General features: G+C 41.9%; 1 protein-coding gene across 1 annotated transcript; it reads right to left on the reverse strand.

Moving 5' to 3' along the window:
• Positions 1–153: 153 nt before the first annotated feature.
• On the reverse strand, positions 154–20,767 carry OSTM1 (osteoclastogenesis associated transmembrane protein 1). Its single transcript, XM_056856727.1, has 6 exons — positions 20,393–20,767; positions 9,170–9,284; positions 6,690–6,787; positions 2,201–2,362; positions 1,175–1,340; positions 154–271 (listed from the first exon to the last, which is right to left on the reverse strand). Exons 1-6 carry the CDS (start codon positions 20,765–20,767, stop codon positions 216–218), a joined length of 972 nt encoding a protein of 323 aa, XP_056712705.1. The 3' UTR covers positions 154–215.
• Between the last annotated feature and the right edge of the window lie 6,920 nt (positions 20,768–27,687).

Below are 27,687 nucleotides of genomic sequence, written 5' to 3' on the forward strand. Positions count from 1 at the left end.
ATGGATTGGGGAATGGGGGAGTCTCCACTTTCTTCCACTTTGGAAGCCATGTTGTGTCTTCAGTGGAAAACCTTTGCCTTATCAGTGCATGTAACTGTTGGAGAGTCACAGGGCATTTTAGTGGGTTACAAGACACTGAGGGACAGGGCTAAATCATAATCGTCTCCTTTAGAACAATCAAGTATACACTCTGCTCTGGTTTGCATTCTGCAGGTTCAGTGGCATTTTTCTTGGATGTTCACAAGACTGGCAGTTGATTGGATCCGCTTGGCTAGAAAGAGAAACACAAGAGTTGTTGTTTCTTTTAAATCCCACAAAAGGCTTTCACTTTGGCCATTTGGGCACAGGTCACCCACGCAACAGCTCTGGTAACAGGGCTATTTCTACACGCAAGAAGCATCAGAGGAAAGGCGGGTTATGAACTCAGAGCCAACCGATACCTGCAGCGCAGTCACACGATCCAGCTTTTCCTGCTGTACCATTTCTTGACTATAGGCAGAGTTCTGAGCCAAACAAGCACTGAATGATCATTCTATAGGGAAAGGCAATTAAATGCTGGAGGGAGGGGGGAATACTAAAGATTGTCCATCTGGTCCCACTATATCTTCAGGTCTCAAAATCGCTTCCCACCCTCCCACCCACCTCCCCACATTATTATGCACCTCGGCCATTCTCTTTCAAGCTGAGACAAACACAAAGGGCTCTTTAATCCCCTCTGCTGCAGTGCAAAGAGCAAAAGAAGCTTTAGCGTGGCTCTTCCCCTACTACACACTTTACTTCTGTGCGCTAGGCCAAAATAGTGGGATATGGCAATGTACAACCAAGCCACCGAAAGGAGGCTCTGGCAAAGTTCCTGCTACCATTCACCCCGAGGGAGAGGAGCTGAAAGAGCCCTTGGCCTAGGTCATAGCTTGCTGTTAGTGGGCAGAACCAACGTTGCTAGACCTTCAACAAGCTCAACTGAAAATATGACCCTTTAAAAAAAAGTATATCAGCTGCTGATCAGAATCCCACAACTCTCTTCACTTCTGGCCTGCAGAGCTTAAAAATCTAGCTGTGCTGTTTGCAGCCCAGACTCCCAAGCAGCACAGCTAGCGGTTGTGCATTTGATAGTTAGTGTCCATCTACCAGTGATTTTAACAGAAAGCAGAAATTTCTGGAAAATGTTACTTACGGAGAATCAGGATGCGCTTTTTTTGCTTCGAGTGAAGGAAGCTACTCAGGTAAAAAATGACAGGCAAAAAGAGAATGAATGAAGAAACAGCAACCACTGACACCGTGTCACTGAAGGGGACAGAGCAATTGAAAGTCCTGCTCCAAAGCCTCCGTGTAATGTTCATCTAAAAAGGAGAAAATCCAGGGTTGTTATTTTTTTAGTTATTTGCCAGGCCAGGGCCAGGTGCAAACACCAACAGACGCAAGGCTGTCGTTCTGCTGCTTTACCAGTTATGGTTTTATTCTGATTTGAAGAAGTTGTTTTATGCAAAGCCAGATCAAGGTGGCCCTGAACCCAAACGCTGTCTCCTCTGAGTGTGGCTTTCAAAGGTCTCACACAGATGACTTTTCCATTCTTGCTACCCAAAGTAGTTTCAACTGTAAATACCAAGTATTGAACCCGGGACCTTCTAAAAGCAAAGCAGGTGAGGAACTACTGAGCTATAGTCCCTCTTCTGTAATAACCATATCAGGATCCAGCAGATCCCAAGGAGAAGCCCTCCTAATTGCCCTACCAATCCAAGAAGTTTGTCTGGTGGGCACACGAGAGAGGGCCTTATTGGTGGCAGCCCCAAAATTATGGAACAACCTCCCCAGGGAGGTGCACCTGGCCCTCTCACTTTTCGATCTTCAGAAGACAGTTGAAAACCATTTTCTTTAGGACTGCATTTGACTAATTTAGTTTTTATTTAGTGGCTGTCCTAATTGGAGATTTTAAATTGTGGTCTTTTATATGTTTTTTATAGTTTTTGCTTTATTTATCCTGTAAGCCGCTTTGAGTTCCACAAGGGAGAAAGGCAGCTAATAAATGTTTTAAATAAATAAACAGCACTCTGTATTTGATTGCTATTTTCATGCAACTTTTTTTAAACAATAATGTAATACACCTTGAGTATGTCTGAAAGGCAGAGCATTAAAATTCTGAAAATTGAAAATCAGCAAGTAAGATAGGTGGGTGCTGATACAGCACAAAAGGAATACTTACTGCATCTTCCACATCAATGCACAAATGAGATTGTTCTTCAGCATCATGTTTCTGCCTGCTCTCTTGCATCCTCTTGTACAGATCATTTAGGTTTTTATACGTCACACTGCAGTTTTTGCATACTTGTGTGTAGTTACTTACTAGAAGACTGTCTTCCTGTTCCTACAGTTAGAACCAGAAATTACATTTTAAACAAGATATGATTTCAAAGTAAACTTGATTCTGATACACAATCCAGACCAATAAAACAGCATATATGTAAACTGCCCAAACTGCTTTACACAGGCAACCTAATTTGTGGATCAGCTCATTTTCATGTGATATGGATGTTGGTGAAAATGCACTGCCATGTGAGGTTTTTAAAAAACAATTAAAATAGCCACAGATCTCTAATTCTTCCTCAAGGTATTTTCTCTGGAATGGTATGTGTGGGATGAATTGAATCAATGTAGGTTTAATAATCAAACTATACAAAACGTTTTTAAAGGAGTCAAGTCAGGGTTTACTTGCTGCTGGCTGGCTGCGGAAAAAACAAGTCAAGTCAGGGTTTCCCTGACCTGACTTGTTTTTTCCGCAGCCAGGCAGCAGCAAGTATAATACAGGGTAATAAAGACAGGCAAAAAAAAAAGGGAGGGAACAGAACAACAACAACAACAAAACAACGTGGGGAAAGAAGAGAGCAAAAACAAATAAGCAGACAACTATTTGGGAAAGATCCACAGGGAAATTACAAATCGTGTGGACAGAATCTACTTGGTAAATTACTACATCAAATAACTGATGTTTCAGACAGAAGTATCTCAGTGAATTCAATTCAAAAAAAGAACCACTTGTCCTCCATTATATCTAATAATAGAAGCAGAAAAGACAATCAATCATAGCTTTTGTTTCCCACAAGGTTCCTTAAAAGCCCTAATTCAGCAAACCTGCATATCCCATTCAGAGCCTATAGGCAGCTGTCAAAGGCAAGGATCTGTGAAAGCAATGATGGAAAATGGTCCAGCTGAGTTCACACTATTCAGCCACATTATCTCAACCTACCTGGTTACAGATATTACATAAATGAAGTCAAAGGAAATGAAAGGGTGAGTGTAACCAAACTAAACCACGAAAACAGTGCCATTTATATAGCAGCCATTTTGCAAATGGGATAGTTTATGTTTTTATAACCTCTAGTCAGAATCCTGGTACACTGCAAAACAAAAAGTCAATATTACCTCCCTCACTCTAAAATGAACAACGGAATGGAAGTAATGGTAAGGGGGGGAGGATGTTAAAGTACTATATATTACATGCAAGTGCAGAAAACACCTTTGCTGCATTGCTAATGGAAGTGCCTTGCCATCATCTTAAATTAGGGAAGCAGATGAGCAAAAAGGAAGCTAGGCAGAAAAGTCAAGGATGGTATGCAAGAGATATATATCATATTCAAGAATGCGCTGAATAGAACCTTCCTGGAGAGGCTTATTGTAGGTCTTTGGGTGAACTTCATTTGTACATTTTCAAGCTGCCAATAGATCTATTTCCTCCCCAACTTGCGCTATTCTTTTCATTTACCTCCTGCTGACAACACTTTATTATTCAATAGCTATTGACTATTCCAGCATAAATGCAAAACATTCGCGCTAATGACTGTACATCAACAATAGGTGGTTTGTTTTGGTGTAACAGAAACCATCACAACAGCACATTTTAACATTTGATACTTTGATCAACAAAGGGAAAAAGAAAAAAAAGACGTGCATGCACTGAAAATTATCTCTGTTTTTCCATTATTGGGGACATGTTTGTAGACACAGAGAGGCTGCTGGGTCATTTATACACACACAAAATTTTGAAAGGTAACCCACATTAACAATACATATTTAGCATAACAAGGACAGCATGGGTTAAGCACATTTACTGGGTAGTCATTTTCACACAAAAATAATAGGGTGTATTTTCAAAGAGTTTAACATGGAAGGCTGTCTATCAGATGAAATAGGCATGCATTTATAGTTTTAGTTACATTGAGGGTGCAATTGACTTCCATTAGTCACCTTGAGTTTTGAGTTTGATTTCAATACAAGAGGGCCTTATACTCATTCTTCAAATCATGTTGGACAAAGGATCCAAAATACTATGCAAGGAATTCACAACTCCCGAGGGGCCTTGCCTTTATGATTCTTCCACAACCATCCCCCATCCACCATGGTGAACGTCAAAACATTTTGGAAAGTGATCAAAAATTCCAAAGCACTTTGCAATATGAATCCAAGATTAGATGGTTCTGAGATCCGGAGTGTGAAGAATTATGCTGAGCTGGAGACTATCCAGGATAAATTTTTAAGAAGTTTATTATCTTAACCACCTGCCAGCACTTCTTAGAGCAGTGGCTGTACTTCTACCTATTGCTGCAGAGATGCATATATTGGTCTGTTCTGCAAGACAGTTTATAGGATGACAAAAGCAACATCTGCCTAAGATAATTTTTAGAACAACTTTAAAAAGTAGGATGGGGATATGTTCACTGTCTTTGGAGGAGTTAGTTTTGTGAGGGTCGAAAATTTTACATTTGTAAGCTTTAGAGAGGATGCTAGAATTTATTATATGGAGCTGATAAAACTACAGACTTCCCCAGATGGTACAGGTTGCTTAAAGTGGATCGTAACAGAATATGTATGAGAATGTACATTTTCCCCACATCAGGTGGGCTTTTATAGAGTTGGAGTTTCAATTTATGTTTTGTACCTATGGAAGACAGTGGCACACATCCCGCCACACAGTCCTGAAATCTTAAGCACACTTCAATGTCCTGAAGAGAGAACAGCCATTTCTGTTGATTCCCCCCTCCCACTGTCAATCCTCACCTTGCCCATAATGCTGTTCCTAGGGGGTCCAGTGACCCCCAAGAACAGAATTTCAGTGGTCTCAGGGGGCTGCAGCTTAATAGGGAAGCAGGTAAGTCTCACTTTGTGAGGATCGCTGGCCCATCGAGGTACTTCATTTAAGGTACTGGCCAGATCAAAAAATATATTGCATTGTAGTGCCCACTGTATGCTATTTTGGCCTTATCGCCCTTGGCTGGTTTACCACTGATGTTACCTGCACTCTACTATCTTCTGGAAATATATACACCATGTACAGAATGATTATTTTTAGAGAAGAGGCTCCAAAAATCCGGGCAGGAGTACTGACAAGGCAGTTGACAATTGTATAGGCAATTATTTCATCTAGCATTTCATTGTAAAATGAATTTGTTAATTTCCCTCCCAACATTACCAGATGGGGAGGTGTTGTCCTAATATCCTATGGCTAAACACATTAAAAGTGACTTGATGAGGAATTCAAAAAAACAAAGGTGTTTCTTTAATATCCCATGGGGATATTCCATGTTCAAGCTCTTCTTTAGCCTGTCTTTATGCTTCATCTGGCGTACCCCGCAATAACGGTTACTGGCCTTCCTTCTGGTGTTGCTTCTTTATGTGGTTTTAATTGAATTGTTTTATAATTTTATATATATTTTAATTGCCCAGATGTTTTATTTTTTATTCACCACCATTTAGACCCTGATCGGGTAGAAAGGGGGCATTAAAATGTTTTAAAATAATAAACAAAAAACAGTTGTTTGGATTGTGGCCATGGTCAGCGGTCCATCCTTCTCTCTTGCAGGGTTTCCCCCCACCCTAGTTTTATCAACAGTGCCTTGTTCACTCTAACTAACCCTAAACAAACAGGTCAATATTATTCCCATGTTGCTAGTCACTTGCTAAAGTTGTATGAGGAAAAGCGCTTGGCAAACCCACAAGTGAGCTGGGATTTCACAGCAGCCAAGAAGAAAGCCAGCGAAAACGCTGAGGCTTGCGGCCTTAACTTGAGCATCACCCTTCTGGTCAGTAAGCTCCATGGCACCCAAGTAAATCATTCATTTAAATCAAATTTAGAGTTAAAGCAACTGTAGTCCTAACAGACCAAAGTCAAATGCGCAATCAACCTTTTGTACAGGGCTACTTTTTCAGAAGAAAAAAGTCGAATCTTCACAATACAAGAGGAGATACTATATTAGACTTTAATGTCTCCTATTCTGACATATTAAAAACCAACTGTTTAAAACGTATTCAAATAACTAAGCCCTTATGGCTACATCCATGCTGTAACAAAATACCAGAAGACCCATGTAGCTAAATCAGAAGGTGACAAGGCCCAGAATAAGGAAGGAAAGTGATTTACTATATGCAGAGATTACACGACTCTTCCTATATAATTACCAACTATTGTGAGACCAAAACAGCACCATAATTGCATATGAAATGGAGGTGAACATTAATTAGAATGCATTTTGTTCTCTCAGTGGTGAACACCTGCGTTTTATAGATAATTGTTCTACCTGCTTAAACTGCATAAGAGTTTGAGAATTGTATTTGCCGCATCTTGCTCTGAAAAAATAAAGACGTTTTCACTACACCATTAGAGAGCTTGACTGTACCCTTCTGTCAACAGGATGAAGTACCTGGAGGTTGTGTTCAAAGCATGTCAGCGATGCATTGAATAAGGCCAGGAATTTCACGGTACTATTGGATAAGCCTTCACTGTTGTTCTTTAAACAATCTGTGAAAGAGAAAGATGATAGGCATGTCACTCTATCCACCATTGCCCTCCTTCCAGAAGGCACCTTCAGGCCAAGCACTGTTGCCCCACTTTTAAAATCTTGCCCATGTTGCTTTTCTTCGAGTAAGGTCTTGATACTGCTGTAATTCGCTGGCAGTCCTTGTGTCATTTGAGGTTATACAATTTGTACCTGAATTAACTGGCCTTCACGCTATGAAAGAAGAAATTGAGTTCACTGTGAAGTGGCTTGGAGCTACCCTTGAGCTTGCAGGCAACACAAGTGGTGCTTCACCTGATCTAACGTAGAAACTTGATGCAAAAAGGTAGATCAAAAAAGGGAGGACGACGAGTTCAAAATGTACACTACATTTTTAAGAACTGAGGCCAAATATACACAAACCTCCAAATGGGGGAGGGAGAAACCAGTTTTGCCTGCTGTCTTACAGACGTTTAAGATATTCCTTGAGGACACCACCCTCCAGGTATCCAGTAAGGAATCTCCACAGAAATATTTTTCTTTCTTTCTTTCTTTTTTTGGTGTTACTATTCTTATCTTGCAGGCTTTAGGAAACCTCTGTTTCATTTGTAGATTCCTCACAGTCAAACACACAATCTCCAAGACTTAGATGAAGTCTTGGATGTTTAAAGAGCAATAAACAAATATTGTACTTTTAGGGAAATGGGAATAATTTAAAGCCCTTTATGTTCTATAAACATCCATATCCCTCTCCTCAATGTACTTGAGGTGACCTATGAGACAGTTTTCAAGTCAAATAAGGCTGTGTAGCTGTATCAGCAGTACTCCACAGCAATTTGGTCTGACAGAGCACAGAAAATGAAATGGTTGAAGACTGAGCAGAGGCATGTTGCCAGAGCCATTTTGAAACTGAGCCCCAGAATGTGTAAAATTTGATAAATTCTGATTAAATATACTGGAGAAATCATTTGCCAGTTTCAAACATAGCTTTGCAGCCACATGGACTAGAATCTCAGGGGTTGGGGGTTAATGACATACAATAGTAACATTAAGAAAATGAGATTAACAGGATACCGGTAATAAGGTACACAGCTGCATCATTTGGGACCTCTGTACTGAGCTATCTTCGCGAGGTTCCAGACTTGTACCTCAAGGTGAGGTCCTTGCAGCCATCTCTGCTGTGCTTGACAAGGTAGATTTTCAGTGAGAAAACAGCACTAGGGGAAAGATTTTTTTAAAATCCTCTCCTGCTTTATTAACCATTAAATCATAGCCAGCACACTGACTGCACACAGTTCTCCTGCACTGGAAGAGATAAAGGCTCAGTTCAGACATTACACAAAACCATGGTTTATTTGAAGAGAGCCAGCATGGTGTAGTGATTAAAAGTGTCAGATTACGATTTGGGAAACCCAGGTTTGAATCCCCACTCTGTGATGATAACTCGCTAGGTGACCTCAGGCCTCAACCCTGGCAAGTATTTGGATGGGAGACCTCCAAGGAATACCTGAGGTGTGATGTGGAGGCGGGCAAAGGCAAACCACATCTGAATGTCTCTTGCCTTGAAAACCCCACCAGGGGTCACCGTAAGTCAGCTGTGACTTGAAAAAAAAAGTCTGTGAAACCAAGACAAGGCTCACAAATGATCACTTAAATCTTAGTCAGCCTCAATAAACCCTGTTTTCACTGACCTCAGTCAGGCTAGCTGTCCCTGGAAGGATCTGACTGTGGAAAGGTGATGCTGAGCAATGAGCCAGTACTCACTCGGGATGTCTGTGATCATGCATCATGTGAAACTAAAGTTAAGACTGGATTAATAAACCAGCTTAAAATTGTGGTTTCAGATCCTGGTTTGACAAATAAGTTAGTGAAATGGTACGAAGTACAAATGTTAGGGAAATGGCTCACATTCAGACAATCCCACTAACCACAGTTATTTTAATTACCTTGGTTTCATGTTATGCCTGAACTGAGGTTGTATTCAGATATCTCAGTAAACTGTAGGTTATTCAAGTTACGATTCAAGGCATCAAACTGTGGTTGAAGTATATTTTCCACATAAGCTCTAAGCCACAATGGAAAAATGAAATGACTGAACAGGAGAAACAATTTCAGAAGAACAAATCAAGCAGCTAAGTTTTAGCATTTCAAATCATTAAAAAAATGAGGGAATGAGATATAACAAAAGCATAATTGGATCTTGAGAACACTAAGGCATAAGCTGTTGACCACTGTTATTTTCTAACATTTTTAGCTTTAAAAAGTGCACCAATTCCCCTGTACAAGATAATACCAATGTGGAAACATTATTAAGGATCCTTCAATTTACAGCCTGTGTACATCATTTGAAAATAAGCTATCACATAAATGTGCACAATGCCAATATTAAGAAAGTCACCACATACTTGCACAGTTTGCTTTCTCCCAAGTGTCATTAAAAAACTTGGACAGGAGCACAACAATCTGTAGCCTATCAGACATCAAGAGACTTTTGGCACATTTGCTGCTGTCAGAAGTGTTCTGAAAAGGATGGTGAGAAAGACAGGAAAAAGACACTTTTATACATTCATCGTTATCCAGGTTTTACCATTTCTTTAGCAGTTCCAGCACACAGGTGTAAAGCACAGATTACCTATCACACTTCGTTTATTTTACCCAGCAGAAGAAAAATGGCCACTTGGCAACAGGTTCTCCTACTTCTGAGAACTGCACAGGACAGAAAGCCACTTGAGAAATAAAGGCTACACAGAGCTCGAAAATCCTACAAGTTCAAACCCCAGCCAAAAGGGTTTTCTAGCAATGCTCCCCCTAAGATAAAAAATTCAGGACGCTGTATGCTACAGGGAAACAGGACTAAATACCAATAGCAAGGTGTCTGTGGTGGGAATAGCTGAAGAAGATTCTAAGCAAACAATCCAAGCTACATGTTGTAAATGAGAAGAAACCCTTAACTGATGAAATAAACGTCATAGCAAAACAAAGAGGCTAAAATGTTATTTGGTATATTGCAAACTGCCCTGCTTACCTCTTAGCGCGTTCTCATATAAAAGCTACCTCACAGCGTGTCAGACCACTGGTTGATCTAGTGAAGTGTTGTCTATACCCAATGGCAACAGTTCACAGACAATGGTCTTTGCAAAACCTGCCCATTTCATAACCTTTTATCTGGAAGATGCCAGAACCTTCTGCATTCAGTGCCTGAGCTCTGCCATGGAGCTACATTCCCCATTCTCAAAAATGTTTCAAGAGGAGAACAAGAGGATGTGAAAATGTTAACTTGGTTTACTGCCCAATTTTAAAAATAAAACACAGCAATGCTGAAGTGCTTGGCTTATACTAATATCCTGTTAATTTTGACCCATTACATCCACTTGAAGATCACTTGGTGGTTTATGGACCTCAGTCTAAGGAACTGTTCACACCAGTTACTGTTGCAGTCAGTCACTCCAAGCAATTCCACCATTCTTCTCTCCAACTGTTCCTGCTTAACAGTCCATTTACTCAACTCTCCTTCTCACAATATACAATTGATTTGGACAAATATCTCAGGGTTTCCCTCTTCCTAGCCATTATTATGCCTGCTCCATTTTAAAGCTGATTTTGTACTAATACTTCTGTTTGTCACCTTTCTAATATCTGCTAACAGTTTTATTTTTTAAGGGGGCTGCATGTGTTTTGATGGTGCACAATCGTGCTGACACCATAATTTTGTTCTGAGTCCATGTCCATCCCTGCCTTTCTGGCACAACATCTCACTACGCTGTTCACCACTTATGCCAATGCAGCATTTCTGTAGGAGAAAATGAAAAAAACGAAGTCCACAGTTCCAAGAAGAAGAGACACATATGTACAACCATTTCATGAAGATCAGTACTGGGACTGGGGACAATCTGAAACAAAGGGATAATGGAAGTCACAGACACACCTTAAGCTACTCATATATAAAAAATTCTCTACTAAGTACTAGAAAAAGTAAATCTTCCATTCAAAATTAGGAGGTGTGTAACTGTCCCAAAATCAGGAGCTTGCATATCTTGTGAATAAGAAAACAGGTACAAAAGAATAGGGAAGCTATAAAAGTCACTTGTTTCCAGATGTAAGCTTGATGGAAGGTTCTACCTGAAGAGTTACTATTGTTGCATTTGTTATTATCACATTCAATCAATCAAACTTTATTAAAAACAGTCATAGACCAACACAGCTCTTCACAATTTACCACTAAAACCCTTAGTATTACACTCTACCCACAGGTTTATACAGATAGTAAAAAAGTTGCACAATTTGCAAACTATATATACTACCCATTAAAATTATTGGCATACAGATGTTCTCAGCAGCGTCCGACGGATTCTACAGGCCACTGAACAAAACTTTGCCGTTCCTACTGTAACCTGTGGATTTTCATCTATAAGCAACATTTTAGTATACTCCAGACCTGAATGGCTGGGATGCCAACTAAGACTGATGGAGATAAACTTAGAACAAAACTCTTGGTATAGTGGACAGCGCAGTAGAACATGCTCCGTTGTTTCAATTTCCTTTAAAGCACAGGGACATACTCTATCCTCCAAGGGAACCTTTCTACATCTCCCATCCAAAACCGCCGAGGGAAGAGCTTGGCATCTAGTAAGGGTGAATGCTTTCCTGTATCTGAAGATCTCTAATTGGGAGAGGTAGGCGGCAGGAGAGGCTACATATCTGGACTGTTCTGCTGATAGAAAAGTCGGTGCCTTCTCTAGATCTTTTTGGCACTCCATATCCAGTATCCTGTTTTATAACTTGCCTCACCTGATCATATTGTTATTATCACATTGTTGTTTCCCATCCTGGGACGTTAAGAAAAACAATAATGCTGGATGAAGAACTGGGTGCAAAATTCTGCTTCCTAAAATCTTACCATCCTTTAAAACACTGGTTCCCAACCAGGGGTCTGTGGTGTGAGGCTCTTCAGCCGGAGCAAGAGGCTAAACCCCTTGGAGACAGGCCTGGCGCCCCGAAGGACTCTCGCCTCCCTTCAGGGGGGGCAGTCGGTAGCGGAACGCCGCAAGCGTTTTGAGAGTGGGGCCTGTCTCGTTTGCGGTGGTATGGGACACTTCGCCTCTCAATGCCCATCCCATGCCGGGAAGCCGGGACCGTCTCAGCCAACGGCAGGAGAACCGGAAAAAGCAAGCTCCGAGGGACAATCTCGTCGCCGAAGCAGCGTACCAGGGAGACGGAGTACCTCCTCGGCTCTGCAGGTGCAGCCTGACCAGGGACCGTCGAAAGCTACTGGCCCATCGGGGCCACGGAATACAAACGAAACTATGGGCTCATCGGAGCCGCGGGTTACAAATGCCGACTCTCCCTCCTCTAGTGACGGGGAGGATTGGGTCCCGCCGGCAAAAAACGCCATCGGTCTGCTGTAAAGGGGGCTCCTCAACAGACCGCTCTGGACCTCGAGCAGGGAGCTCCGATCATGGTAAGCGACCAGGAGGACAATGTATACGTGAAGGTTGCCCTTACGTTGCCCAGAGGGGGACCTCTATTACAAGTGGCGGCTCTAGTTGACTCTGGCTGTGCTCGTACTTTAATAAGTGAGGAGACCGCCCGGGAGCTACGAGTTAAACGAGTTAAGTTACCAGAGCCCGTACAGTTTTCCCAGATGGATGGGAGTGACTTTAAGGGTGGACCAGTCACTCATCGTACGGCCAGGGTAGTACTGGGCATGGGAGAACATTGGGAACAACTGTTATGGGCTCTGCCTTCGGAGCTGAGGACCCGGAGGACTCTGAAGCTGAAGTGGAGGAACAGGTTGCCTCTGAGCCTTCAGTACCTCCATTGCAGTCAGTAGTACAGGAGCCTGAAACAACTCAGCAGGAACCACAGCTAGGCAGAGAGATGGAACAAAGGCGGACAGAAGCTACTTGTCCCCCAACTCCTGCAGTGGAAGCTGAGAATGGCAGCTCTCCAAGCTCACCTGAACCTGATAGGCATATCAGGACTCGCCAGCGTATAGTTTTGCAGGGTAGGCGAAGGAGTGCTCGCCTGGAAAGCCTAAGCAGACAGAGAACTGGTGCTGAGTCGTTGCAGGATGAAGCCTAGCTTGGAAGTGCACTGACTGATAAAGGCAGTGCAGGCACGCTTTCACTTTGCGGAAGCAACCGTGCAATTTCCCTGCCTTCTTGCTACTGCTATGATTGATATTTCCGGCCGTTGACTCCTGCCTGTTTTGACGACGCCTCTGAATACTGACCTTGGGAGATAGCAGAATCTTTGTTGCCTGCTCCAAAAGGGGCTAGATACCCCCCCGCACGTCTGAGGACTGCGGGCACCGCCCAGCCCTTGACCTACGCCAGCACAACAACTCTATTTTACTATTGCCCCCATAAAGGCCCCTGTCGTGTTGGGGATGAACTGGCTACTGAATCATTATAGATTAGAGAGAACGAACTCTCACTTTCCCGCGCGCCCTTTGTAACCAACACAGGCGGGAGAGGGCACTCAGAGACCAGGCTGTCGCTTTGACGGGATTGCCATTGATCAAGACTCATTCGCCCCAACTCCCCAAAGAGTATGCCCAGTTTGCTGACGTGTTTGATGTCCGGGAGTGCAATGAATTATCCCCCCACCGGGATACTGACTGTGCGATTGAAGTGGTGGGAGACGGTAAACTTTATTGTAGAAGCAACAGGTTCAGCCAGGCCCTCGCAAAGGCAAAGCTGCTAGTGACTACTTAGAAAACATTGCATAGTTATAAACATATCTACATCACAGGTGCACAGCCCAGAGGCCTGGGAAAGGGATTGATAACAGAGTCTTGAGCAGGAAGACAAAGCAGACATCGAAACACAGTCTTGGGCTTGCTCGTTAGCAGTTGCTTGTTAGCAGTCAAGGATACGGGGGGAGGGAATCACTGGGAGTGAGAACATACCGGCAGAGGCCTGACTCATGTCAAGAGCCTGGCCTTCGTACCAGACCCTAGCCGCTTGTACAGGCAAAACCAAAAGAAAAGCAACACAGTATCTCACACGTGGACCCCCAGGGGTCCACGAGAACTAAACCAGGGGTCCGCGAAACAAAGTTATAAACCCATAATAAATTAATATTTATGCGGGCGGCATGGCAGCGGCTCGCGGGCGCAGAGAGCGGTGGCGTGCGGTGGTGACTCACGGGAGCGGCATGCGACAAGTAAGGAACATGCGGGGGTGGGGAGGCCGGGGGAGGGTGCAAGCGAGCCTCACACAACCACACACAATAGGAGAAACACTCGTCAAACCTTGTTTGATGATAGCTGTCGAAGAGGTTTTAGGGATGGAAGCCAAAAAGAAAGTACAAGAAATACCTCTATCGAACAACACGGTAAAAGCTTGAATTGAAATTATGTCAAATGACATCAAGGAGCAACTTGTTTCAAAAATAAAAAATTCGCCATGTTTTGCTTTGCAGTGTGATGAATCGACAGACGTTTCTAACTGCAGTCAGTTGCTCGTATTTGTCCGCTTTTTAGATGACAACACTATTAAAGAGGAATTATTGATTTCGCGGAAACTGGAAACGACGTCAAAAGGTATCGACGTCATGAATATAATAGCGGAGTATTTTGAGAAACATAGCATTATGTGGGAAAAGCTCGCCGGCTTCTGTACAGATGGCGCTCCAGCCATATTAGGATCACGCTCCGGTCTAGCAACATTAATAAAACAGAAGAATCCTTCAGCAATAACAACTCATTGTATCATACATCGTCAGGCGTTAGCTTCTAAGACTCTTCCTAAAAGCCTTGTTAATACCATGGAAATGGCCATAAAAGTGGTCAATGCTATTAAAAGTAGCACCTTAAATACAAGCCTTTTTAAAAAACTGTGCACTGAAATGGACTCCGATCATGAGACTCTTCTTTTCCACACCAAAGTTCGTTGGCTATCGAAAGGCAATATGCTGGTAAGGTTATTTGAACTAAGAAAAGAGGTTGAGCTGTTTCTAGCCGAGAAGAAAATTAAAGATTTACTAGAGCTGTTTTCTGATTCAAAAAGTCAGATGCATTTGGCTTATCTTATGGATATTTTCTCACATTTGAATAAACTAAACTTGCAGTTGCAAGGTTCTGGAAACATAAATTTAGCAGGTGTGGGAAACATTTTTATGTTTGAAGATAAACTGCGTGCCTTTATTTGCAAACTTCAATTATGGGTAGGCGAAAACAATTATTTTGCGTTTGTGACATTAAAAGCACTGGTTGATGATAGTAAAGACGACATGATCACCGCAAATATACAAGACAACATCAGAAGTCATCTGCAAATGCTGGTCGATGAATTCCACCGTTACTTCCCAGAATATAACCAGACAGAATCAAAAGATACCCAAAAGCTGATTCGCAATCCTTTTGGTATTGCTGTTGAAGAGGTTGCAGAAGAAATCCAGGAAGAGCGCTCATTGAATTCCAAAATGATAGGCACTGTAAGGATGCGTTTGAATCAGTTTCTCTTGAAGAGTTCTGGTGTAAAAAAGCAATTTCATATCCTACAGTTCGAGGATTCACCTTGCGATATCTTATGCTCTTCTCCACAACTTATTTATGCGAACAAGGGTTTTCTGCTTTGCTTATAATTAAGAACACGACAAGAAATCGATTGGAAGCAAGTGATGATATTCGTGTAGCTCTGAGCAACAGTATTAGCCCCAGAATTGCCGAGCTTGTAAAAAGGATGCAAGCTCAAAAATCACACTGATTTACAATTAAAAGTTCTCTATTATAAAAATATATATTCAAATATTATTCTAAATTTAATGTTTAACTAACAGTTATGATTAAAGTTTATTTTCAAATTCTCGGAATTTTTATTTTGAACCTTGGGGTCCCAGCACCGAACAAAAAAGTCCTAGTGGTCCCTGGTCAAAAAAAGGCTGGGAACCACTGCTTTAAAATAAAGAAGCATGTTTCTGGTCCCTATAGATGTAACAATATAGAATAAGCAAACACTGGTGAAATTTCAGAAGCTAGAAGTGGTTGATTTTTAAGTGGTTGGAAGTGAGGTTTCAGTGTCCTGTATAGTTCAAGATCTTGCCTATCACTAGTACAAATACCATCAATTACATGATATAGTATACTATAATAAACTATAGATAAACTATACGCAAAAGAGGAAACATTAGATAAATCTGCACAATATATACAGTTTGCAGAATTCTACTTTCCTTGGCACGGGGGGGAGGGAAATAACGGCTACGAACATACACTCCATGTATATGAGGAAGTGAGCTCAGACTCACAAAACCTTATGGTGGAATAAATGTTGTCAGCCTTGGACTTATTTTATTATTCTTAGCACAGAATTTAGATTGCTTGTGCAATTTACAAGCCATTGTTGCACAGTGGCTAGAACATTTTACTTTTGACCAGAAAGAATGGCACTCCGCAATGATGCTCACTGGACAGCCTATCTATAATGGCATTTAAGCCACTAAACCCTTTGGTTTCTGACCATACATGATGAAGGGGAAATGACACAGCTATCTTTGGTACAATTTATGCCTTACCAACATTCATGGTCAAGAAGAGAAAAATAATCAAGAACCACTCCGCTGCCCAGGCTGAGCAAGGAGTGAGAGGACTACTTAAAATTCCTACATGGAAGAACTTTGATCACACGTTTGAGGTCATGTTCTCCCGCATATTTCAGAGAAACCAAAGGATTTTGCTTCCTTCCCACCATAAGGTAATCTATCCAAATAATATATATATACATCACGTTTTTATTCTACTGCTCGTTCCACAGATCTCAGAATGCCATATGTGGTTCTCTCCTTCACGTCACCCTCACAATAAATCTGCAAGGTAGGGCAGGATGAGAGAAAGAAACTGGCCCAAGATCACCTAGCCAAGTAGGAATTCAAACCCAGGTTTCACCAGTCCTAATCTAAGCTGCAGTACTGCAGTCAAGAGCTCTGCTCACGACCTGAGTTTGATCCCGACAGAAGTCGGGTTCAGGTAGCCGGCTCAAGGTTGACTCAGCTTTCCATCCTTCCGAGGTCGGTGAAATGAGTACCCAGCTTGCTGGGGGTAAAGGGAAGATGACTGGGGAAGGCACTGGCAAACCACCCCGTAAACAAAGTCTGCCTAGGAAATGCCGGGATGTGACGTTACCCCATGGGTCAGGAATGACCCGGTGCTTGCACAGGGGACCTTTACCTTTTAATCTAACACTAACCACTGCACCACACTGGTTGCCAAATGCAGCCTTACAGTCATCTTTGTCATCTTGCACTGCTTCATTCGTAACTCAAGAGTAGTTCTCTAGTCATTCTGCACCACTTTAGATTTAAGCACCCCCAACTCCCCTTTGGAAAGACAGCTGACAGCAAAAATTACAGACTGCTCAGAAAATAATATTCAGCATTTTCCATGTTTATCCCTCATGAACTACTTTTAACCATGAACTGTTGACTGTACTTCACATCAACGCTGTGATAGGATTAGTCAGACCCAGATTCATTTTCCAGTTCTCCTTCCCCCCCCCCAAAAAAATATCTTGTTTCCTTTCAAGTTATTTATGCAAAGCAACAATTGGTCTAGTCATATACAGCACACAGAACAGTCAATAGGATTGCAAACACTTTCCAAAGACAACTGAGTTTTCAGTTTCAAGGTCATCCAGTAACTTTATTGCTGAGCGGGGGATTAGATTCTTCTTGCCCCTTGCTGAATTCAGACCCTTTAAAGCAAATCTTAGTGCAGACCTACATAACATGTGACCACTCCAGGTAAATACAACCCACCCAGCCACCTGTGGTGCCACATTAGGGGCTCAAGCTATAAATCTATTACCCAAGCCTGGCCCTCATCTGCAGATATCTAAATCTGCAGTTTGGGGCCAAACTTACCCAAAACAGATTTTTCTGCAAACTTGGGGGACCCCCTAGGTTTGCAGAATATTTAAAAAGTTTTTAAAATTTATTGGGGAGGTTTACATTTCCCTCAAAATAAATAAAGTGTTGTCTGTGCATGCACAGACAATGCACTTACCATTGGTAAACTAGAGAGGGGCCTGGCAGTGGCTGCTATTGCAGTAGCAGAGCCCTGGAACCCAGCAGCAGCTGTGGGGCTGGAAGCCACCAGTGGGCCTGGCCATGGCAGCAGCGGAGCCCAGGAGCTGCTCCAAGCCCAGCTGTGGCAGAAACCAGGAGACGCTCCAGGTCCAGCTGCAGCGATGACGGAGTCCAGGAGCTGCTCTGGGCTCGGAGCACCTCCCAGACACTGCCACTGCTGCAGCCAGGCTCCAAGGTGAGTTATGCCTATTTTTGCTACCTGAATGGGAACTACAAAGAGAGAGAGAGATGGTAAACACCCAGAGAATACATGGCTGGTGAGCTACATTTAGCTTGGTAAGCAGCCAGCTGTGCAGGCCTACCTCAGCATTTGTGTGAATACAGAAATCTGAAAAGCCACAACTTGCCTAACTTTATCACAATCCAACATTGGTATACAATCTCTATTATCAGTTCCTCAGAGAAACCCAACGTAGCTGGCCAACTCTGTCGTTTTTGATATATCGTTTGGCTGAATCATGGTACACTATGTCACTGGCAAAAATTAATGTCAAGGGCGTAGGTAAAGTGCAAGTCGGAAATCCTACCCAGAGCTGCCACTACTGACCCTCCCACAAAAATTATCCCTGGGAGTTCCCTCACACCACTCAAACCCCAACCTAGCCATTCTGTGACAACCATGCACACGACCTGACCAGTTGCACAGCCCCAAGATGAGCAGGGTCTCCAGTATGTCACCTGGTCTCCCCCTCATAGCAGCCTTAAACCCATCTGCCCCTTTAAACCTTCTAAGAGGACAACAATTAGGGTTGCCATCTCTGGGCTAGGGAATTCCTGGAGACTTGGGGGCAGAGCCTGGGAAAGGTGGAGTCTACAGAAGAGACAGAGCTCAGCAGGAATGTGATGCCACAGACTCCACCCTCCAAGGCTACCATTTTCTCCAGGGGAACTGATCTCTGTAGTCTGGAGATCAGTTGTAATTCTGAGCTAGCTCAGATTAGACACCTGTTGGAAGATAAGGAGGCTCATGTGTTGTATGCTGTGGCAAAATTTTGTCATTTGGCCATTTAGAAAAGAAATGATTTAGTAAGAAAGAAGGACGGTTAATAACCTTTTATGTAAAGTAAAATCATATGCTGAAGTGAAGGTTTACATAATTTATTTACAGCACACTCAGGTTTGCTGTATAGGTCTCTTATATTTAACTAGGTACATGTTTGGTTGCGGATGTACATAATTTTTTACTTTTATGGTGGTTTATGTAATTTTTTTAGCGTGGATTATTGATTGCATTTTATACAAGTGTCGGTTTAAGAATGTATTTTATACATGTGCTGGTCTATGGCCATAGCAACAATAAACACAAACACAGTTGTAATTCTGGGAGATCTCCAAACCCCACCTGGAGGTTGGTGACCCTAGAGAACATGCATCCTGATCCTCCACCAGTCCCTCCTTTCGCTTTCTGGTTTGACCCCACAGCAGTCAGAGCAGATACTGAGCCACCCAAAGTACTTCCCCATTTACAATGTGATTACTACTGCTTCTGGGATTTTTCATTCTGGGAACCGGCTTTTAAACAGGCAGTGCCTTTGAGATCAGGCCCAACAGACTTCTCTTGCTCTGACACATAAGAAGATATAACCCCGGAACACACTGTGGATCCGAAAACGAGGGAACGAAGTATTCCCAGTGATGTATGAAGAGTTTGAAAATGTTATAAAAAATACTAAGAGTCTAGGTAAAAAGGTAAAGGTCCCCTGTGCAAGCACCGGGTCATTCCTGACCCATGGGGTGACGTCACATCCCGACGTTTCCAAGGCAGACTTTGTTTGCCGGGTGGTTTGCCAGTGCCTTCCCCAGTCATCTTCCCTTTACCCCCAGCAAGCTGGGTACTCATTTCACCGACCTCGGAAGGATGGAAGGCTGAGTCGACCTTGAGCCGGCTACCTGAAACCAACTTCCGTTGGGATCGAACTCAGGTGAGCAGAGCTTTTGACTGCAGTACTGCAGCTTAACACTCTGCGCCACGGGGCTCCAACTAAGAGTCTAGTAGCACCTTAAAGACTAACAAAAATATTTTCTGGCAGGGTATGAGCTTTCGTGAGCCACAGCTCACTTCTTCAGATACTTGAGCTGTGGCTCACGAAAGCTCACACCCTACCAGAAAATATTTTTGTTAGTCTTGAAGGTGCTACTGGACTCTTGCTCTTTTCTACTACTGCGGACAGACTAACACGGCTACCCACTGTGAATTATAAAAAATACTGTTTGCACTTTCTACGTATTCCCAGCGATGTATTAAGAGTTTGAAAACGTTATAAAAAATACTGTTTGCACTTTCTATGTATTCCCAGCGATGTATTAAGAGTTTGAAAACGTTATAAAAAAATACTGTTCACACTTTGTTGGGCCCCTGTAGCTGTGAAGACGTCTTCCAACCATTTATAAGCCGTGGCATCCAAAAACCCTTTTTAAAGCGATGTTTTTTTACAACGTTTTACAAACTCTTCAATACATCGCTGGGAATACCAAGTGCGGTAACCCCCTGTCTCCGCCCTCCCCCTTGTTGATCTGCTCCGACAAACCCGCAGACGCACCCCTGCAGCCCGGGTGATGTTCTCCAGGCGCTCGTTGAGCTCCCGGAAGTAGGGGTAGCAATTCTGGCAGAGCCTCACGGGCCGGGCGCTCCGCACCAAGCAGCCCGTCAACTCCACGCTGCCGTCGGCGAAGGCGGCCAGGAGCTGCCTGCACTCCGGCTCCAGCTCGAGCAGGTTCCTCAGGGACTCCGACCCCAGCGCGGCCAGGTCCTCCGCCTCCTCCTCCTCCAGCAGCCCTAGGGACAGAGGCCGGGCCCCCGAAGCCCTGACTTCCGGGCCAGCCTGCAGTACGACGGGCCGGCTAGGCCACAGGCCGTCCCCGAGGCAGAGGCCCAGCAGGACGCCGGGCAAGGACAGCAGCGCGGCCGGGCCCATGGCTGCCGGCCCGGGGGAAGCCGAGCAACCGCCGCCTCCTGCCCGTTGCGGCCGCGGCGAGAAGCGGAACTCGGTCACGTGCGGCCGGGCGCGATGCTGTCCCCATGCAGGGACTACGTCTAACGCGCCCTCTCATTGGCTGCTGGGGATTCGACGCCGAACGCTCGTGAGAAGGGGCGGGGTCAAGCTGTGGCGACGGTTGCCAGGCGTCGGTTGAGCGGGCGGCGCTGCTCTGGAGTGGGAATCCGGTGCTTCTCAGTAGTAGAAAAGGGGCAAGAGCCCAGGAGCACCTTGAAGACTAACAAAAATATTTTCTGGTAGAAAAGGGCAAGAGCCCAGGAGCACCTTACAGGCTAACAAAACTATTTTCTGGTAGAAAAGGGCAAGAGCCCAGGAGCACCTTACAGACTAACAAAAATATTTTCTGGTAGAAAAGGGCAAGAGCCCAGGAGCACCTTACAGACTAACAAAAATATTTTCTGGTAGAAAAGGGCAAGAGCCCAGGAGCACCTTACAGACTAACAAAAATATTTTCTGGTAGAAAAGGGCAAGAGCCCAGAAGCACCTTGAAGACTAACAAAACTATTTTCTGGTAGAAAAGGGCAAGAGCCCAGGAGCACCTTGAAGACTAACAAAAATATTTTCTGGTAGAAAAGGGCAAGAGCCCAGGAGCACCTTGAAGACTAACAAAAATATTTTCTGGTAGAAAAGGGCAAGAGCCCAGAAGCACCTTGAAGACTAACAAAACTATTTTCTGGTAGAAAAGGGCAAGAGCCCAGGAGCACCTTACAGACTAACAAAACTATTTTCTGGTAGAAAAGGGCAAGAGCCCAGGAGCACCTTACAGACTAACAAAAATATTTTCTGGTAGAAAAGGGCAAGAGCCCAGGAGCACCTTACAGACTAACAAAAATATTTTCTGGTAGAAAAGGGCAAGAGCCCAGGAGCACCTTACAGACTAACAAAAATATTTTCTGGTAGAAAAGGGCAAGAGCCCAGAAGCACCTTGAAGACTAACAAAACTATTTTCTGGTAGAAAAGGGCAAGAGCCCAGGAGCACCTTGAAGACTAACAAAAATATTTTCTGGTAGAAAAGGGCAAGAGCCCAGGAGCACCTTACAGACTAACAAAAATATTTTCTGGTAGAAAAGGGCAAGAGCCCAGGAGCACCTTACAGACTAACAAAAATATTTTCTGGTAGAAAAGGGCAAGAGCCCAGGAGCACCTTACAGACTAACAAAAATATTTTCTGGTAGAAAAGGGCAAGAGCCCAGAAGCACCTTGAAGACTAACAAAACTATTTTCTGGTAGAAAAGGGCAAGAGCCCAGGAGCACCTTGAAGACTAACAAAAATATTTTCTGGTAGAAAAGGGCAAGAGCCCAGGAGCACCTTACAGACTAACAAAAATATTTTCTGGTAGAAAAGGGCAAGAGCCCAGGAGCACCTTACAGACTAACAAAAATATTTTCTGGTAGAAAAGGGCAAGAGCCCAGGAGCACCTTACAGACTAACAAAAATATTTTCTGGTAGAAAAGGGCAAGAGCCCAGAAGCACCTTGAAGACTAACAAAACTATTTTCTGGTAGAAAAGGGCAAGAGCCCAGGAGCACCTTGAAGACTAACAAAAATATTTTCTGGTAGAAAAGGGCAAGAGCCCAGGAGCACCTTACAGACTAACAAAAATATTTTCTGGTAGAAAAGGGCAAGAGCCCAGGAGCACCTTACAGACTAACAAAAATATTTTCTGGTAGAAAAGGGCAAGAGCCCAGGAGCACCTTACAGACTAACAAAAATATTTTCTGGTAGAAAAGGGCAAGAGCCCAGGAGCACCTTACAGACTAACAAAAATATTTTCTGGTAGAAAAGGGCAAGAGCCCAGAAGCACCTTGAAGACTAACAAAACTATTTTCTGGTAGAAAAGGGCAAGAGCCCAGGAGCACCTTGAAGACTAACAAAAATATTTTCTGGTAGAAAAGGGCAAGAGCCCAGGAGCACCTTAAAGACTAGCAAAACTATTTTCTGGTAGAAAAGGGCAAGAGCCCAGGAGCACCTTAAAGACTAACAAAACTATTTTCTGGTAGAAAGGGGCAAGAGCCCAGGAGCACCTTAAAGACTAACAAAAATATTTTCTGGCAGGGTGTGAGCTTTCGGGAGCCACAGCTCGCTTCTTCAGACACAGCTAGAATTTTTTTCACAAACCTTTCCTGAACTGCCTTTGTCTCATTTCACCTGCACTTCCATTGCCACCTAAGCCCATTTAAAGCATTCTTACATTGAAACATTTTGGATCTCTTGGCTTCCATGTCTCCTAAGGTGCAATGTGACCTGTCTTGTGTCATAAAAAGGACTTTTTCGTAACTATGCAATAATTCAAACATTACACCTTTTTGACAATATCAGCCTGACAACCGCCTGGATCTAAAATAAAATGTATTCACTAATAATTTACTAAAACGTATTTGTTAGTAGATTCTAAAACTTGTTTCAAAATGGTTCTCAGTTCCAGCCCATCCCCTATTTTTGTTCCCACCCAGCTTTACTAGGCAGGGGAGGAGGGGGCTGTGGCTCAGTGGCAGAGCATCTGCTTGGCTTGCAGAAGGTCCCAGGTTCAATCCCTGGCATCTCCGATTAAAGGGACTCGGCAAGTAGGAGATGTGAAAGACCTCTGTCTGAGACCCTGGAGAGCTGCTGCCGGTCTGAGTAGACAATACTGACTTTGATAGACCTTGATGGTCTGATTCAGTATAAGGCAGCTTCGTGTAGGCGGCTGTTTCTTTGCAGGTTACGGAAGACATGACTTTATGAACATGCTAAGACTTCTCTTTTTTTAAAAAATCACTTGTGAATATTCTTAAGGTGTAGAAAGGTGAGCAATGCAAAAAAACAACAACAACCCTCCAGCGTAATCATTTGTGAAAATGCCTTCTGCCTGTTTGGCTGTCACATCTGTCCTTAGTAGAAAAGAGCAAGAGTCCAGTAGCACCTTAAAGACTAACAAAAATATCTTCTGGCAGGATATGAGCTTTCGTGAGCCACAGCTCACTTCTTCAGACACAGCTAGAATTTTTTTCACAAACCTTTCCTGAACTGCCTTTGTCTCATTTCACCTGCACTTCCATTGCCACCTAAGCCCATTTAAAGCATTCTTACATTGAAACATTTTGGATCTATTGGCTTCCATGTCTCTTAAGGTGCAATGTGACCTGTCTTGTGTCATAAAAAGGCCTTTTTCGTAACTATGCAATAGTTCAAACATTAAACCTTTTTGACAATTCTGCAGCATTCTAGCTGTATCTGAAGAAGTGAGCTGTGGCTCACGAAAGCTCACACCCTGCCAGAAAATATTTTTGTTAGTCTTTAAGGTGCTACTGGACTCTTGCTCTTTTCTACTACTGCAGACAGACTAACACGGCTACCCACTGTGAATTGTTATTCTCAGTTTGTTAGAAGCCCACTTATCCACAAGGCAGAACAATTTTATGAGATCAAGAATGTTCATACATAAAAATTAGCAAAACAGCGTGGTGTGGTGGCTAAGAGCTGAGGACTCTAATCGGGAAAACCGAGTTCGATTCCCCACTCCTCCGCATGAAGCCTGCTGGGTAGGGTTGCCAGGTCCCTTTTCACAGCCGGCAGGAGATTTTGGGGGCGGAGCCTGAAGAGGGTGGGGTTTGGGGAGGGGAGGGACTTCAATGCCATAGAGTTCAATTGCCAACGCAGCCATTTTTCTCCAGGTGATCTGATCTCTGTCGGCTGGAGATTTCCTGCTACTACCTGGCAGTTGGCAGCCCTACTGCTGGGTGACCTTGGGCTAGTCACAGCTCTCTCAGAACTCTCTCAGCCCCAATATTTGGCCACTAAGACATTATTGCACTGCTCATGTTATCTGAAAGTGGGGAGAAAGATATCCCTCCTGATGGTAAAATTAACACTCTTAATGAGCCTGCAACAGTATAAATACAGCTACAGTAAGCCCAGAGAATCAGAACCTTCCAAAGGCTCTCAAGAAAAGGCTGATTGGTATGTACGGCCTAAATACATTACTCTAGACTTTATGAATTAGATACTTTGAACTGAATCAGAATAATTTGACTGTTATATTTTAGAAGTTGGATTTTGAAACTGAATAGTATGTAAGACTTGCTTGCTTTTACTTCATACATTGTAAATACATACATTGTACTTTGACAAGATTTTTATAGAAGTGTTAAAGACTTGATAATCTGCATTTATGCATATTTTACTAGAAGTATATCAATAAAAAGACTTGCTTTTTAAAAGTAGGTAAAGTTGTTGAGTCCTGCTTACTCGATGACTGGCTGAATAAGATAACTTCACTTCTCAGTAAGTGATACATTCTTTTTTTATATATATAATTTTTTATTATTTTTATAATAAAACATAAACACACACACAAAATAATAATAATAATAATACATATAAAAAGAAAAAAATACATGTTCAGCGCACTACTTATCCACTAATACAGTATACAATTCACTTAATTCCATCGTGCCCTGAATCCAAATCCCACCCCCCCACCACAGTGCCCATCACCATTGGACTTCCGATGGAGTGTTATGACATTACAAAATAAAATATCTATAATTATATCATATTTAAAATCATATTGTACTACAGTTCGTTAACTATACTTTTAAAGTCCGTTTTTGCCACTTTATCCCAATATGCGGTAGCCTTTGACCATGTTAATTTGAATTCCTCCATATCTTTACCATGTAAAGAAGCTGTAATTTTGGCCATCCACATATACATCCATAATTTTTCTCTCCACTCTTTAATTGAAGGTTTATTTGTTTGCTTCCATTTTTTTGCAATTATAATTCTTGCTGCTGCAAAACTATATTGACATATGACTCTATCACCTTTATCTAAATCTTTTTTTGAAATACCCAATAAGCAAAAGGCGGGATCTCTCTTAATTATTGTTTTAATCAAATTATTAGTTTCATTCAAAACTAATCTCCAAAACCTCCTTATTTTTTTACAAAACCACCAAACATGCATAAATGTACCTATTTCCATACCACATTTCCAACATAAAGCTTCATTTTCTTTCTTCATTTTACTTAACAATACTGGGGTTATATGCCATCTATAAAACATTTTATACAAATTCTCTCTTATTTCATTTGAAATGGTAAACTTAAATTCCTTTTTCCATAAGTTTTCCCATATTTCCAAATCTATATTATAACCTAAATCTCTCATCCATTTCAACATCACCGGCTTAATCCTTTCTTGTTCTAAATTTATTTCTATAAGTAATTTATATACCCTCCCTATCAATCTTTTATTGCCCTTAGATAGTATAATCTCAAATTTCGATTTGGTTTGATTAAAACCCAACTTGTTATCTTTATTAAAAACATTTCTTAATTTATAATACATAAACCAGTCTTTAATCTGAAGTTCTTCATTTAATTTCAATACCGATGTACCATCTTTATATTCTATCAATTCTCTATAATTATTACCATCCAAATTTAAATGTTTACCCCTTCTCAAAAATTCTTCTACAGGATTAATCCAGCCGGGAGTTTTGCTTTCAAAAACATCCTTATATTTATTCCATACTTTTAATAGATTTTTCCTAATAATATGAGAATTAAATTCTTTATTTACTTTCTCCTTTTCGTACCACAAGTAAGCATGCCACCCAAATCTCAACTTAAATCCTTCTAATTCTAATAATTTCTGGTTCTCTAAGAGAATCCAATGTTTGATCCAGGTGAAACATGCTGCTTGATAATACATTTTTAAATCTGGTAGACCAAATCCTCCCGTATCCTTCAGTTCAATTAAATTATTATATGCAATCCTGTGTCTTTCTTTACCCCAGAGAAATCTCATAATATCTTTTTTCCAAACATCAAATATCTGTACACCCTTAACTATTGGGAGGTTTTGAAACAAGAAAAGCATTTTAGGTAATATCATCATTTTAACTACCGAAATTCTTCCCCACAGTGATAATGGCAATTTCTCCCAGCTTATCAAATCCTTTTTTATCTGTTGCCATTGATTCACATAATTATCTTGAAATAAATTAAGATTATTATTTGATATCCATATACCTAAATATTTAACTTTATTTTCAATAATAAACCCCGTCTTTTTTGTTAATATTTGTTGTTTTGAAAGAGTCATATTCTTAGTTAAAATCTTGGTTTTAGTTTTATTAATTTTAAAACCTGAAAGCTTTCCATAAACCTCCAAAATTTTATTCCATCTGTCAATTTGTTCAATCGGATCAATCAAAAAACAAACTAAATCATCCGCATATGCTTTAAATTTATAATGATTTTTACCTATTCGTACACCAACTACATCATCATTTATTCTAAAATTATACAGTAAGAGTTCTAATACTAAAATAAACAGTAAAGGGGAAAGAGGACATCCCTGTCTCGTTCCCCTTTGTATTTCAATATTTGGTGATAGTAACCCATTTATAATCAAATTGGCAGTTTGTTGTGTATATATTCCTTTTATAGCTGTTTTAAAATTCACACCAAAATATCTTAAACATAAACTGCCAATTGACATTGTCAAAAGCTTTTTCAGCATCCAAAAATATCAAAGCTATTGGTGTTGTATCTTGTTCTGCATATTCTAAAAGATCAATTACCACCCTCACATTCTGACTCATCAACCTTCCAGGTAAAAAACCAGCTTGGTCTTCATGTATTACTTGATTTAATACTCTTTTTAATCTAGTAGCTAATATTGCTACAAATAGTTTATAATCAGCATTTAACAATGAAATTGGCCTAAAATTTTTAACTTCCAATATATCAGAATTTACCTTTGGTATTAATGTTATATTTGCTTGTTTCCAAGTTTGAGGAATAATGCCTTCTTTCAATGCTAAGTTCATTACTTCCAATAAATAAGGA

The sequence above is a fragment of the Euleptes europaea genome, chromosome 10 (genome assembly GCF_029931775.1).
Source record: "Euleptes europaea isolate rEulEur1 chromosome 10, rEulEur1.hap1, whole genome shotgun sequence".
In the NCBI taxonomy this organism is placed as follows: domain Eukaryota; kingdom Metazoa; phylum Chordata; class Lepidosauria; order Squamata; family Sphaerodactylidae; genus Euleptes; species Euleptes europaea.

Coding starts and splice junctions, on each gene's coding strand:
- OSTM1 (XM_056856727.1), bottom strand. CDS start 20,767: ATGGGCCCGGCCGCGCTGCTGTCCTTGCCCGGCGTCCTGCTGGGCCTC. Junction 1,341..2,200: donor GCATTGATGTGGAAGATGCA/GTAAGTATTCCT, acceptor TCTCCTTTTTAG/ATGAACATTACACGGAGGCT. Junction 272..1,174: donor AAAGCGCATCCTGATTCTCC/GTAAGTAACATT, acceptor TTCTCTTTCTAG/CCAAGCGGATCCAATCAACT.